Below are 15,842 nucleotides of genomic sequence, written 5' to 3'. Positions count from 1 at the left end.
CTGAAGTATTATTCCTCAGAGATACCCAAATGAACTTTACGCTACGTTTTATGAAAATTCACGCTATTTTCTACGATACAGATCAAATTGCCAGTACGATTTCCAACCCATGAAGATATCCGTAATTCTTATGTTTATACAAAATATCTGAACATGCTGTGTGCTGTTTTGTTAATGAAATGTAGTGAACCTGTTTCATGCTTTACATATAATTTCATGTTCGTATCGTATGTGGAGTAAGACAATTTTGTCTTTACGTGGGCACCCTACGAATGGCGGGGAGCTTCCCTTGGAGGAAGTTGACCTTCCTGCAGTCCCTACAAGTTATAGCCCTGCACATTTACAATAGTTGTAATTAGAAATAAAATACGTAAATATAGTTAGATCTATATTTGTCAAAATGTATTTTGTATTCAGAATGAAAATTAATTTTCAACATTGTCTTTATTCATAAGGGAGTGAAATAAGTTTTGAAGAAAATTGTGCTCAAGTTCTTTTAATATTATTATACTCCATATATGTTGTGTGGTGAATATCAAAGATCTATGTATGTATAATAGTTTATTAAACGTGTGTATATTTGGTAATACATCAATCATAAAGTAATAAAAATGTAAATTTCTATGTTTTCACTACAATTTTCAAACATAATTATAGATAGATATTTTTTACACTTATGATCTGGGGACCATTATTCTTTTACAAGAATTAACTGTACATAAACCATTTAACATTCATACATCCGGTTGAGTTTTAGTATATCTTTAGGGCTCAACCCCGATCGTTGTCCAAGTTCAATGTTTGGTATCTGAAATAAGAAAATAAGATTCCAATATTTACATTTGCTGCATGTGTCCATATATGTATATTATTGTTTAAGGAAGATTCAAATACAAAATGTCTAATTGACGCGAAATTTATACCATATATTTTCATATCACTATACAACATAAATAATTACACATTCTGTATGTTATCCACTACTCAGCATAATGTAAAGTATCAACGTGCTGCAATTAGACCTTATAAGTTCATTGGCATCAAACCAACTAACAATGCAAGTCTTTCTGAGGAATTGTCTGAGAGAGCAGCAATAAATTGTATAGCCGCAATACCCAAAATTAATCTAACAGGGAAATTTTTTGGTGTAACACGAAATAAAGAAATAGGTTATGGTCAATCGATTTGTGTTAGTGAAGAGGAAAAACTTTCGAGCGCAACCGTCCCTTACTTATGCGGGAAGAGTAGATGCACTGGCAACACGACACGTTGTGGATAATGAGACGAAATATGGAGCGAGTTCGATGGTAATATTCGTAGAAACACAACATACCTATACTACATGGGGCATCATATTCGACAATACTCTGACGAGTTAGGGCAGAGATGTATAACATAACGACGGAGGAGGGGGCGGGTAAGAACAAGGAAAAATGTTCATATAATTCAGAAAAACGGAAAAGTAAGACGTCAGGGGAATAGTATAGTAATAATACATTGTCAAGTAATCAATCACAAACTATAGACAGCCTATAGACAACACCGCGAAGCAGAAATGGAATAAAGAGAGTTATGGAGGGGATTATCTCTAGGGTCCGGACCCTCTCCCTACGTAACATCCGATGTGTATAGACTGTTGTATACATGTAAGCATTTATTGTCATATGTTTATGATGATGATGATGATCACATAAATGTAAGACAACAATATATGCCCCTGTGTAAATGCACTGCAAAGTCCAATACACTACTATTCATTGAAAGGTCAGTTCAGGAAATTGGAGGGCCGTTGCTTCTTGCCATTCTACTCTCCACCCATGCACTTTATATGACTTGTATATTACTATGCTATTCCCCTAAAGTCCGGCTCGTATGTGGTCATATCTTCTATAGGAACTTTTCTCTTACGCCATATTCCACGCTACCCGCCCTCCTCCTCTGTCGTTACGTGCTACCCGTCTGCCCTAACTTTTGAGAGTGTTGTCGGAGTATAATGTAATATTGTTGTATATGTTTAACTGCGCTTCTATGCATATTTTCATCGAACTCGCGCCATATTACGTCTCATTATCCCCAACGTGTTGTGTTGGCACTGCACCGACTCTGTCCAATAAAGTACGGAACGGTTGCTGTCGAGGGTTTCCCCTATGGATTTTCTTATTCACTAACGAATCGATTGACCATAGTCTCGTTCCTCATTTCGTGTGACACAAGAAAATGTTTGCTTGTAAGTAATATCAGACGTAAGTAATGCATGAAAAAGTTAGCGTACTACTAAACGGTGCAGCAGGTGCAGCAATAGCAAAGTCCACGGGGGTCAAACTTTTCTTGATTTGAAACTAATTGCTATAGAAATTATTTTACTCTCATATGATGCACTTCCGTATGCAGAGTAATTTTTCCAAAATTCGCCACTCTAATATTTGGGGAAATGACGCAATCTTGATTTCTAGTTGATATTTCCTTTGACTGAAATATATCCTTCCTACTTCAGTACTAAAATATCTCATTGGTATTTCTACCAATTCGCTTTGATGTACCGAAGTGGGAAAGATCTAATTATTAATAATTATTTAATTATTAAATGATTAAGAAATGTTAGAGTATCAAGAGTGCCCTTTACCAAGTATCACTGCTCTTATTGATGAACGGAGGAACCGGTAAAGACTTGGTCACCTTTTCATCCTTGGGGTAAGAAAGAACTACTTCCACGGTCAACGTTGTAGGATGTGGAAGGCAAGGTAAGACGAATGCCTGACCATTTTCTGAATATTCTAGAATCAGCAATCAAATTAAATTAAATGAAATGATGAGCACTCTTGTAAGAAATACCGATTGAAAAAAGTTCACCAATCGGATCTCCGGGTAGAAACTGCAGGAGATTCAGTTCTACAGAGGAATGTTTACAATGATAGGAACAAAACCAGAATATGGGAGTAAAAGAACAATTTTACAGTACGGAAAATTAGGAAACTTCAAAATGGAGATGAAAAGTATTGTTATAAATGTTTCGGGAGTGAGTAAGATTAGATGGCCAGAAAATGAGGACTTCTGGAGTGTGACTATAGGCTAATCCACACAGGAATACTAGAATGATGGCCAGCAACAGGAGGAGTGGGAATAATTCTAATCAAGGAACTAGGGTAGTCGTTGGATATATACAAGTTTGTGGGAAAATACTACTCATTTGAAAAACTAAATCAAACTGTGATAACACATGTGTGATAACTTCTCATAATAATGGAGAAATTGAAAAGACTTATGACACAATAAACGGATTTCTAAAAACACTTTAAGACGAAGACAGACGGATCAGTAAAAGGGAATGGAATGTCGTGATAGAAGAAGGAGTGGATCAAAATGTTGCAGAATCCTTACGGATTGGAAGAAAAGAATGGTAGATGTGACAGAGTAGTAGAGATATGTATCCAATTCAAACTTATAGTGAGAAACGCATGGTTTCCAAATTATCTCCGTAGGAGTTACACATGGAAATCTCCAGACAGTGACGAAAGATAAAAGAACGTGGTGTAATGAAAAATAGATTTAAAAGTCAGGTTAACAATTTCACGAACTGTCGAGGGTCAGACATAGGCAGTGACTACAACATGATGCTATAAACATGGATCAGACACAGAAGTGACTACAACATTTCCTAAATATACTATGATGCTTTGTGAAACATAAATATTGCTTTTCACTCTAAACATTCTTTATATGTTTAGCTTTCTTTCCTCGTTTCTCTTTGTAATTTTATGACCCATACATTTCGTTAAATATCTCAACAACTGTTATGAGTAGCGCTTAACTTTTGAGCACAGAAACACTGCTGTAGGTGTATTAACTATAACATGCAGGAAACGCTTTCATATGATACTTAAAAGAAGTAAACACTTCAATTTATCTATACCTCAGCAAAAGCCAGTTACACTAGCATTACGAAGAACCGGCAAATTCTGATGCAATTACTAGGTTGGTTGTTTTATAAATCATTTATTTAATTTTACATAATAACATAAATTACTGTGCTAGGGGAGGAGTCAGTTCAACCTTTTTTCAAAAAAAAATCAGTTTTGGTTATTGTTGTTTGAAACGTATGATTAAATACATTCAGATCTTTTAGAACTGACATGAACATAGCTAAATGTAACAAAACTGATAAGTCAAGAATTTGTTTTATTTTTTCAATATTTAACTTTCATAATCGTTTTGTCATACAGTTGGCAAGTAAAATGCATTGTGGGTAAATCCTGAATTTGTGGCTTGTGAGATTTTAACGAGATTCCATGTCTTATGATTCGACAATTCCCCATAACATTTTCCCTGCGTTAGAAATTTCTTGTTGAAAGATCAAGGTGGCGATTTTTTAAAAAACATTTGACGAGGTATTTCTGATATTTATTACTTATACTATTCTACATTTATACGATTTTGATAATAGAATAATTGCAGTTAATGTGAAAATTAAAGACGGAAGCTGCTCTCAAAATTCAAATTCAACATAAAATCTGAACAAAAAAGGGACATATCACATCTAGCCATCCATCGTAATCACCATTTTTGTATTTAATATATATTTGAGAGAAGATATTACAAATATCCTTCAATCAATTTGAACATGTAACTATAATGACAATCTGTCCAGAACTATAAATGTTCCAAATTTTCAAACTTATAAATGTTTGCTGTCACTTTCTTCTATATTCTAAAACTCAGGAACATGTGTCTATACTCTAAATGTATTGCTCATGACCATTCAAATGATGTATAACGCCCACAATCTGGCTATGGCTTCCCACGATCTCTTGGATTTCCGATACGTTACTCTCTAGAATGAAGTGCAATATATAGCAAGAAAATCATTTATGTTTTGCAATTAATTCAATTTAAGGTCTATTTTATATTGCTGTCACGTACCTTACCCAATCAATATCCTCAAGCACCAATAATCCCTTGTAAATACTGGGAATAGAAGAATACGTGGCTTAGAAATATAAATATTACACATGGTGTGCTCTTATGTTAGCTACAATAACGTTATGAGAAATAATTTAACCGTAAATTTACTAGTAAGAACCAAATCAATTAAAACTTACCTTAGGCTTGATAGTAGGTTTGCCGTTCTTGCTGTATGCAAATGGTGAGATATGCATGATACTATAATAATCATAACTAACACCATAATCATTCACTTCAGTACTTGGTATCTTCTCGAATTCATTAAGATAATCTAATAATTAAAGAAAGACATATATCAGAAAGTAGTAAAAGTAAAATATCCAGCTTCAAACTAAATGGTCCTAAATTTTAGGTAAAAGTGTAAATTTCTGTAAAATATTACAGAATTTAGGAAATTTTCAGCCTCTATATATGAGTGGCGTACCCGAAGTAGTTCAATACTGAAAGCTGGGTTTAATTATGAGAAAATATTTATTTTGAAAGTGTTTTACTTTTATAGCTCTTGTAATTAGCATTAATAGTCAGTGACTGACTCTGAAAACTTTAGTATTCCTCCTATGTCGCGACGCTCTCGGCTCTGCATTTACCCATCATTTGCACTACGATGTACCTCTGCAGATTTACATCCACTCACCACCCAAAGCTGTTTACATGATTTCTTGAGTTTTACTTCTTACGGTTATGCAATACCTGTATTTGTTACATGAGAAGATAATAAGTATATCTGAAGTGGTTGAATAACGGAAAAGAAAATAGGAGGAAAGAGAGAAACCCGGGAAATTCCATGAACACCATGTTTGTCCCCAGAGAAGCAACTTGGCCTGAGGAAGAAGTTTTGCAATATAGTCTTTACGTTGGAGTTCTTTTTCCTCCGGTTGAATTGAAGTTTAACGCGTTTCTTATCACGTGCTTTACTACGATTGGAAGAGAAATATTGAAGGGTGATAACTCAGTAGATGTTTTTGCTTCAAGTTATTCTGAGAAACTATTCGTGTAGGAAAAGTGATAAGAAAGTTGCCATAAATGATTTGGAAAGTAAATCAAGCAGTACTACAAACAGTACAGACGAAGGAAATGAACCGGAAAGGACGTATAAGAAATGGTGGTAATGTGATACATAACCAGCAATTAGTGATTGGAAGTCATAAATTCGAGTGTTACAGCAACTTCCAATTTTCTTTTATTATTTCCAAGACAGGTGCAAAAATAATTGTAAAGAATAGGTTAATGCATGAGCTATAGTTGAAATTCTAGTTTTATAACTAAATCTGTATTAAAAGTTTCTACACTTTGAACATTTGTAATTCAAATTTTCCCCAAAAAAATTTTTGAACTGCTTTTGTGACATAAAAGTAGATTGCAAATTCTTAAAAAATTGCAAGAATGAGCAATATGTAGACTGAAAATAAAATCCGTGCTAAGCGCCAAAAATAAAAAAGGTCCGTTTAATGTCAAAATGTAAGTTATGTGCCTAACACTGCTCACTTTAAACGGGGCTATCTAGTATTCACTATGGAAGTAATTCAAATAATAGTCTGAAAAATGCGCTTGGGTCTACGTGCCACCAGGTCTGAAGTAAATTCTTGCCTTTGTACTGAACATTTTCATTTTGGCTCCTAGTACAGATTTTATATTTAGTCTACATTATAAGAATTGGACCAGGTCTGCTGGTTTCGCGCGAATGCGATTCACCGGGGCACTGGTTTGACTCCCAGTTCGGCCTTGAAATGGATTGCGATGGATTTTATGTTATAGTGTAGGAACAAATCTCATTTCTTCGGTGCTAGGAACTAAACTCCAATGCAGCAAGCCAAGCAAAGAATTGGAGCATAGTTTTGACTCGTAGAACAAATATGTGATGAATTAAATACAAGTAATCGATTTTAATTAAGACTGAACAAGAAACAAATTTGAAAGTTCGGTATACAAACATATTTAGAATGTAAAGACTTTATAGTTGTACATGAAAAACTACCTACTTTCAAACTATTGTTAGTTTTGAATCAAACACTTTCTATACCTAATAGAATTACTAAAAAATATGTTCATTTAATATTTGTTACATATAGGCATTCATGAGTCTGAATATTAATGTTCATGTTTATTATTATAGTGCTGTCAGAATGCGTGGCAAAAATGGGAACTAAAGCACACGCCCCCGACACATCCACGCGTTGAACCAAAAAGTGTTCAGCTTCAGCTAAACGAGAGAGCCTTGCAGCCGTCTACCCCAAAGGAAGTGGAATTCCTCCAGCCGATAGCAGCTCTTGGAACGGAAGACTATGTGTCAAGTCAATGTGGTATAATTATAATAAGGTGTACTGAATTTTCAGAATGAACACGACCATAAAGGTGACGACGAAAACTAGTAGTTTGACACCACAGTGTGCAGCTCTTTCACACTCATTGATTCAGTTACATTTTCCTTGGGGGTCTTTAAAAAAAACCCGGATTGAAGTAGTATTACAAAGATACTAGTAACTAAGGGTTAATATCGATTAGAGAAATATCTTGGGGATTTTGTGTAGCTCCGGGGGTATTTTTCACTGCCAGCGTTCTGGAATCATCATTGTTTGTACTTGTATGATATCACTTATTGGCGAAATCCAGAATCAGTTCCTATAACCTTTTATTGCATCAAAAACTAAAGAGATAATGAAGATCAATATGTGGTAATTCTTATAGATTGCAACAGAGATGTTTAAAATTTAAGTTATTATACGATTGAACAAATTGGTCGAATTCAACGATAAGCACCACTTCCGGTAAAATTCAGTGATTAAGTGGGATAGGTTCCGATCGAATGACAGAATAGCATGCACCTGGAAGCCGAAGCTTATTTGGTATCTCTTTGCATTGCATCGAACTTCTTTTTCCAGTTTACTTGGCGGTTAGAAAATGTAACCTACCATAGTGTACAACAGCAGGTGAATTATCCAACAAAATTAAAATAGGCTATGCAGACACATATAAATGAAGGGTATGCCGCTACATGAAAAGAAATGTTTGACTTATATTTCGAGTGAAAGAATAAATGTATCGTGGTTAGTAACCTAAAACAACATTAATCCGAAAAAGACAAGAGTATATATAGTAGTTGTATATCAAGAGAAATAATGATCCAGATAATTCCGACTTTAGTTTAATGAATATTTGCTTTGAAAACAGTGTATTTTTTATATGCACGGCAAACGGTTCTTCACACATTTGCATGTAAGGCAGTGCTTCTTCTTAAAAGAAAATGGAAACAAGTGACACTAGATTTCATGCGATGCAGCATGAGATTCGATCCTAAATACATCTCCTGTCTCAAGCATTAAGTTGGTGACGTTGTAATCCCGCGAAAATCGTAACGTAACCAAAGTACAACATTCATTAGGACAAATAAATTGATGTTCCCTACAGCGTCTTAGGAATCCAACTTATTTCCTATTATTTTTTTCTGTGTGGTCAAACACATCCTAGAACCTTAGAGTAAGATTGTGAGAGTAATTGCAAACCTTTATGCAAAGTTAAAAATTGTTCTACTTATACAATACCAAATGGTGCTAATATTGTCATCTTATTTAATGTGATACCGTAGTAGCAAGAGATTAATGTTCTGGAAATGAATGTACAAATTATTAAATTTAAAAGGGAAACAATTTCTAGCCCTCACTCATTTATTTCTGGTAAGGTGAACATTATCTTAGTTAATAAGAATGCAAGTTAACTGGAATTGTTATAAACAGCTCTAATTAAAGAAGCATGTTATATTTACTTGAATTCATTACCAGGTAAAAAAGGTGAAAAATTCAACTAGCTCTGTGTCTTATAAACTACAGGTTGAACTGAATGGCCTAAACCATATTTTTTTCCCCGTCTCTTGCCTTCGCTCAGAGATTTGGCGACAAAATATAATCTCAAACTGCTTTCACTTACTAATATGGGATACAGGGAAAGAGCATCATTCAGATGTGAGTCACTCATTGGGAATCGTTACAACAATAGCGTATGCTCCATGTGATATGGGGTACGGAAATTACACAATAATTTTGTGCCAAAAGAAATAGAGTACAATGCTACATAATTGCACTCAAAGTTCGCCAAAGGGTCGCTGTGGCTTAGTGGTAGATCTTTCTCGACCTCTGGTTCATGGATTCCTTGGTCCGATTCCAGATCATGCCAAGTGAGATTTGGGATGGACAAACAGTGTGCGTAGGTTTTCTTGGGGTTCTCACGTTTCCTCCCAGGTAGAATATTTTTATTCTATCATTTCTCGTCATCACCGTCTCCTTTAACCTTGACGGCATAAGCACATGACGTAAAACTTAAAGATGTTTAATTTGATTTCTAAAGCTTGCCAATTACCATAACAAAATTATAGTTTATCGCAGTATAATCCAGTGTAATAAGATTAAAATCTTATTAATAATCCCAATTTTTAAGTTTTGTATCTTTCCGATGGTTAGATCAAACATAATCAAAGTAATTATTTGTAACACTATTCCAGTACAGTAAATGTAGGACAGCTATTTCCTCTATTATCTAATTCTCCGAATTAAAACAGTGAAATATAAATTAACAATATGAAGACAATAATATACTGAACATTAGGTGGCATTACTTGAGCAGACGGCTCTACCATATTTTGACACATTTCTTACATTTTAAGATAGGTTAGAATAAACTTACACATACAATACTTTCACTATCGCTAAAAAATTAATTTCAATATGTTCTACACTGACAGTAATTACTTATATTCACACTCATTCCTTCACCAAAAAATGTTTCACTTCATATTTTACCTATAAATTTTCTTGTTTCTAGAACCGTCTGCCCGAGTGAACTTCATTAGGATTATTGAGGTCACTGTAGATATTCTAAAATATCGTTATATAGATATTCACTTACATAAAAATCACTCTAAATGTATACAGTGTGAAGAAGCCCAATTCTTGTTGGATGTTTAATTAATGCTGTGAAATAATTTCTGAAGTGATTAAAATGATAGCAATGTATAACATTTACCTGGTAGAATATTTTCAGACAACACCTCTACGTATTCATCTCTATCTGGCCTGTTATGTTCGTGATGAAAGCCAATAGCATGCATCAGTTCATGGATTACAGTCCCTTTAGCCCAACCTTCACAACCAAGATTTAATTTCTGTCCTTCTAGTGCAGAGCGTCCTATGTGTGATGAACAAAGATTTTTGTCAAATACTCCAATATCCAAATAATGCTTATCCTTAGGGGTTTTAGGAACAAATTGAATACATGATACTTTGCTTATATCCGTCATTGCTCTCAGAATTTCATTATACTGACGAGAATCTGTAGAAAGAAGAAAATTATATTGGATATTGAAATCGGTACCGCATTTATTTCTATAAAGAAAAGGTATACAAATGAGTGAAGAAGAAAGATAATATTCGAAAATATAAATCGAATATTAAAATAACATAACCAAAAAATAGTAACTTAATGAATTAAAAAAATCAGTATTAAAATAAAATCATAACTTAAGTTGTTTCCTGAAGCACAGAGCATGATTGCAAAACCCTGCAGTGAATTCCTCCCACATATCATTTTTGGTAGAAAATTCCTTCGCTTCACAATAATAACTTATTTTAGGATAAATAAAGATAAATCATTCACACATACGGTAGATCACTAGGTGTTCCTGGTGCTAAACCAAATGCTACAGGAATAGTGTACCATGTCCAGGTAGTAAAGGAACTAATCATGGAATTCTGCTTGGATACTTACTGGAGAAACATTGGTTTACTTTTTCGTTATCAATGTTTAATATTTCGTTGCGAAAGTTGTTTCAAAAAAGCGTATTTTATAAGGCAAAAGCTTGCTATAAGATTCGGTTATCTACTAATTTTTTAGTAACAGGATTTTCTGACAACTTAACCATCAACTTCTTCCAAACTTTTTTTCTTACCTATTTAGTACCATTGAAACAATTAGCTACTTAGTTCGGAGCATTGAGAGAGACTTATCCAGTGCAATCCCAGTCAGTTAGATAAATTGTGCTGTTGTTTTGGGACGTTCATTTTCTCGATTTGTGATATATCGCGGGTCCCGTACATGACGACATAGCACTGTTGCTTTTGACAATAGCATATCACAAGAATGTCATAAAACATATAGTATTTGTATTAGACTAAGACATCCTGAAAGTAGTACCAGTTGGTGCAGATAAGTAAACCACATAGTGAAACCTGAAGCATGAATGGAATTCTCTCTCTCTCTTTTTTTTTTTTTTTCCTCCAAATGTTAGGTTTAGTGTTCATCTCAATTAAAAGAGTATTTTTCTGTTCTTCATGTCTATACGGACATCAAATCCTGCTGCAGATTTAAATTTACAATTGCTTCTGTGAATGCTTAAAACAGCTCTTGAGTTGAGTGCGATGCTGAATTAATGGTAGAGTGTGCATTACAATACACCGATGCGATATTATTATTATTATTATTATTATTATTATTATTATTATTATTATTATTATTATTATTATTATTATTATTATTATTATTATTATTATTATTATAGTGGTGGTAGTGGAAGTAGTTGTTACAGAAGCGGGAGAAGGATAAGAATATATTATTATTACCAGCGCTGTAGAAAATAAATTATTCTGAGGAATAGGAAAGTTTGGAATTGTTCGAAAGATATTTCTACATATGAAGATAATCCCCCTGTAGGCTAAACCAGACGGATTATCAAGGACGATGATTATAACTAATTGGTGAGGATATACTGTGGGAGATGAGGGAAGAAACACGAGAAAATCAACTGAAATTATATTGTCCAAAACAAACTTACATGTCAAACTTACAAAGAATGCTGTTAAACAGTTTATTTTATTTCGATGTGAATACGCTTGTGTACAGTGGCGGATCCAAGGGGTGGGCTATAGGGGCTATACCCCCCCCCTTGACGCTCAGGTATACACTGGATAAAATGGGCTTCAATCCTACTTTACACTGAATAAAACGGCAAAATATGGTTTAGCCCCTCCCTTGATCATCTCCTGGATCCGCCCCTGCTTGTGTACTTTCTCTTATGTTACTGTGGTACTAGCAAGACGATAGTACATAGTATACTTTATGAGATATAGCCAAATATTGCTACTAGTGTTCTCGGTGCTATGCTAAACGCTGCTTGAATAGTGCGGCGTTGCCAGATAGTGTCGAATGTTTACTAGAGACAGATAATAAAGGAAGTAACCATGGAATTCTTCTTTTCGATCCTTACCGCGATTCGCAACTAAGTTCCGCTTCTCGAACTACAATGCTAGAATCCAGGAATTAAACTTACAAATTTGGCAACAACGCATTATGATGTTCTGTGCAAGTTTTGTCTTAAAATCTGTTTTCGTAAATGTCAATTAATATTTACATAAAATGAGAAACATAATATGAAAAACGGTCAAGCAATATATCTATTTCATAATAAGGTAGTTACTATAAAGTACTTCACACATTCAAATAAACATTTCATAAAATTGAGCACTTCTAGTAAGATCTAACAGCAACTGACATATTGTGTGCTTATTGTAAAACGAATCAAATATTTTCTTTTATTTGTTGCCTTTTTCGATATCAGAAGACACAACCAAAAGAATCAGTGTCTTGTGTTGTAGCTAAAACATAACTCTATCTTATAGTACAATATTTATAATATATAACGTTCAGCGTTGCCAGATCTAGCGTAATGATGCTAGATCTAGCATAATTTGCATGTCTTTAGCATCTAGCATCTTGCTTTTAGCATCCTGCCCAAATCTAGCATAATTTCAGCAAGTTTATCAAAAAGCCGTATAACTTGGAGATGAGAAAGAAGTTCGTGAGAAGAAAAAGGACGGCAGAAATGTATCCTCTTCCATTGATTCATACAGTCGGTAAACCATACAGACAGTCTTTATTTCCGAAGTAAGTTAGAAACGGCTTTGGGCTTTTTTTTTTTTTTTTTTGGCTCCACCCAGGGTTTTCTATTCCTTTAACTCCCAGGCATGGGCGAGGATATGGGGGCCATTCTCCCCCCAACTTTTTGAGAACTTCACCAGACTTCATGACCATCTTTATTCCTGAAATGAAAGGTCCGAGACCGACCAAAAACCCTCCCCCCCCGCCACAGACAATTCCCAACTCTGCTTTCGCTGCGAGGTAATTTTGTTTCAAAATATGTAAACAAACACTTTGCATTCATTTATACGATATATACGCCATTGAGTCTGGCAACGACTGCACTAGTTTAGTTGAGCTAAAACTTTGGTGCGTGAAGTATTTAGTTCTATCCACGCATTCTTGCGCTCTGCGTATTTTAACTTATGTTATCGTATCTCAACTTCCTTTTTTTCTTTTAAAACTCCTGAATTACTAATTATGAGGATCTCGCATAAATTGACCGAATCTAGCATAATTTCGATCAGGTTTTGGAATAATACCGAGCTATGAGTCTGGCAACGCTGATAACGTTTCATTGTGCTGTAGTTAAGGGAATGAGCTAAAATATGTACTGACTTTCAGGTCGAGATCCACCACATCAATCGATAATTCATGTTGAACTGAACAAGGTATCATACATGATGGTAAATTTTCATGTCAAACTACTTTAGAAAATAAGAAAAACGAGCTTTTGTGACGGTGAAAAGTATACCGTTAGTTTTCAATCCTTTATTATGTATGACAGCTTCTAGTTTTGTACTCTATGTGGCAGCAAAATACATTGTTGGTTACAAAGATGCCGTTTATCCTTTCCATAAGTGCGTCACACACACATTTTTTTGTGCTTATAGTACTTGTTGTAAACAAACAAAAACAACAAAAATAATACTTACAGAAATGATCTCTGATAACATAAGGAATTTTTGCATTTGGCCATTTATGGTTAATATTTTGAACTCTGCTGCGTGGTATGTGAGCAGAAATTATATCTCGATGCACTTCGTCAGGATTCAGCTTCATCGATAGCTTCAAGTCAGGTTCCCTTCGTACTGAAATTTAAAAATTATTGAATCTAAGTTTATAACTTCGATATTTGTTAAATTATCAGTAATATAAATAGTAAATTAATATAAAGATTTTTCTTGTGTGCTGTAATTTAGTTATCCAGTTGTGCATCAATTTATATAATTAAAAAATCCGACATAAACACAGGAAACTTAGGCTTTTTCTAGTTTCTATTTTATACATATAACCAGAAGTATGTGCAACGCCCTTCTTTAAGCAAAAAAAAAAAAAAAAAAAAATTGACCAAATTGTGTAAGGTGACAGGCACTTAGCCAAGGGAGGGTGTCCAGGGGTCCATACCCCCCGTCGAAACCAGAAATGAAAAAAATTAAGGAAGGATGAAACAAAAAGAAACGAGAAAAAGAAGAATCAGGATTAAAAATAAAAAGCAACAACAAGTGTTTGATTACTCTTTCTTTTGAGGAGCTTTGTGTGGAGGAAACGGAAGGAGGTCAAGTTAAAAATGGATATTATTATAACGGGGTTATTATTGTAACGGAACATTCCGAATTCCATCTAATGGGGCGTTTACACTTAGTCGATTTAGTCGCACGACTAAATCGACTCGCTGCATTTGCCACTAAATCGAAGCAACTAGGCCGAATCAGATTGATGGATGTGTTCAATTATTTCGACCACAGAAAATAGAACGTCTTTTAATTCAGTTGCCAGTCGATTAGTCGCCTTCGATCAACAAGCGATTAAGTTGAAGTCCCGTTTACACGGTCGATTAAGTTGAAAGCGACTTCAATTCAACTGAATCGAACGCAAATCGACTAAGTGTAAACGCCCCATAACTCCATGCTAATACTATGGACTACAAATGACGATCGATAAACCAGTTTTGGGCGAAAGGAACGCAGACATTGTAAGATATTTTACAAGACATTATTCGGTATGTGCTTTTTATAATAGTGGATATGTATTTTATATAATAGTTGAGGTCATAATGAAAGGAATTTTTTTTATACAAGTATTTGAATGAACAAAGGAAGAAACGTAAATATTGTAAAATCTTTTTCAATACTCTTTTTTTGTCCTTTTACTCGAGATTTCTTCATAGTTTGTTATTAAAATACTTACTAACTCATCCTCATTTTATTGTACTAACAAACCAATATAAGTTGCCAGTAAAATAGTTTAGATTGATCGAGCCTCTGGTGTGATAGCCGCAGTATTTCATGTCACGGACCTCCCCCTTCCCCTATTATGAAATCCTGGCTATGTGCCTGAAGGTGATTATTGAATTTCCTCCAAAACTGAATTAAGAAAGTATCGTGGGTTCTTAAGGTGTGAGTATTTACGAAGTCTATGAGTTATAAGCATTGGGTATTCTTTTCTTATTTTCTTTAAAATAAACTACGATGTTAGTGATCTAATTTTACTTATTTCACCTTCAAATCTAGATAATATCATCGTTAATTTCTTTTTCATCGTCAATTGTGAGTATACCATGAAAATTGTATATTAATTAAATTTGATCCGATTATTAAATATTAATTATTTGAAAATTTAATTCCGACAAAATAGAAACATTTATGTAAATTATTCAAAGAAATCAGTAAAATATAACTAATAAAAATCCAGTTCATCTCAAAGTAAACAGAAAAATATTTTCTCCATATAAAACAATGGGTTAGAAATTAAAGTTCGGGCAAGTATTCCACAATGTTAACGGAAGCACATCAACGTTATAGCAAATAACTTGAGCTAACATGTAAATTGAAGTTGAAATTTCAAAACTCGTAACATTATGGCGTCGGTGTCTCGCAAATGTGTAATAAACAGTTCATTACAACATGCTTTCCTAGATCCAACAAGTGTTTTCTAAGACTGCTAGACTAACATTCAATAACAACAAAAATTGCTTAAAAATT

General features: G+C 34.2%; 1 protein-coding gene across 1 annotated transcript in view; it reads right to left on the bottom strand.

The window, feature by feature from the left end:
* Positions 1–564: 564 nt before the first annotated feature.
* The window catches only part of LOC145691735 (seminal metalloprotease 1-like), a 40,467-nt gene continuing 25,189 nt past the window's right edge, over positions 565–15,842 (bottom strand). The window contains exons 3-6 of the mRNA XM_081767066.1: positions 13,794–13,949; positions 9,973–10,278; positions 5,097–5,230; positions 565–808 (exon numbers count right to left, since the gene is read on the bottom strand). Of these exons, the coding sequence (XP_081623192.1) occupies positions 728–808; positions 5,097–5,230; positions 9,973–10,278; positions 13,794–13,949 (677 nt within the window). The 3' untranslated portion in view covers positions 565–727. The remainder of the gene's footprint in view (positions 809–5,096; positions 5,231–9,972; positions 10,279–13,793; positions 13,950–15,842) is intronic.

This window comes from Thermobia domestica, chromosome 8 (assembly GCF_964235325.1).
Source record: "Thermobia domestica chromosome 8, izTheDome1.hap1.1, whole genome shotgun sequence".
NCBI lineage: Eukaryota > Metazoa > Arthropoda > Insecta > Zygentoma > Lepismatidae > Thermobia > Thermobia domestica.
Note: the sequence above shows the minus strand (reverse complement) of the source record. Positions and strands in the feature narration are given on the sequence as shown.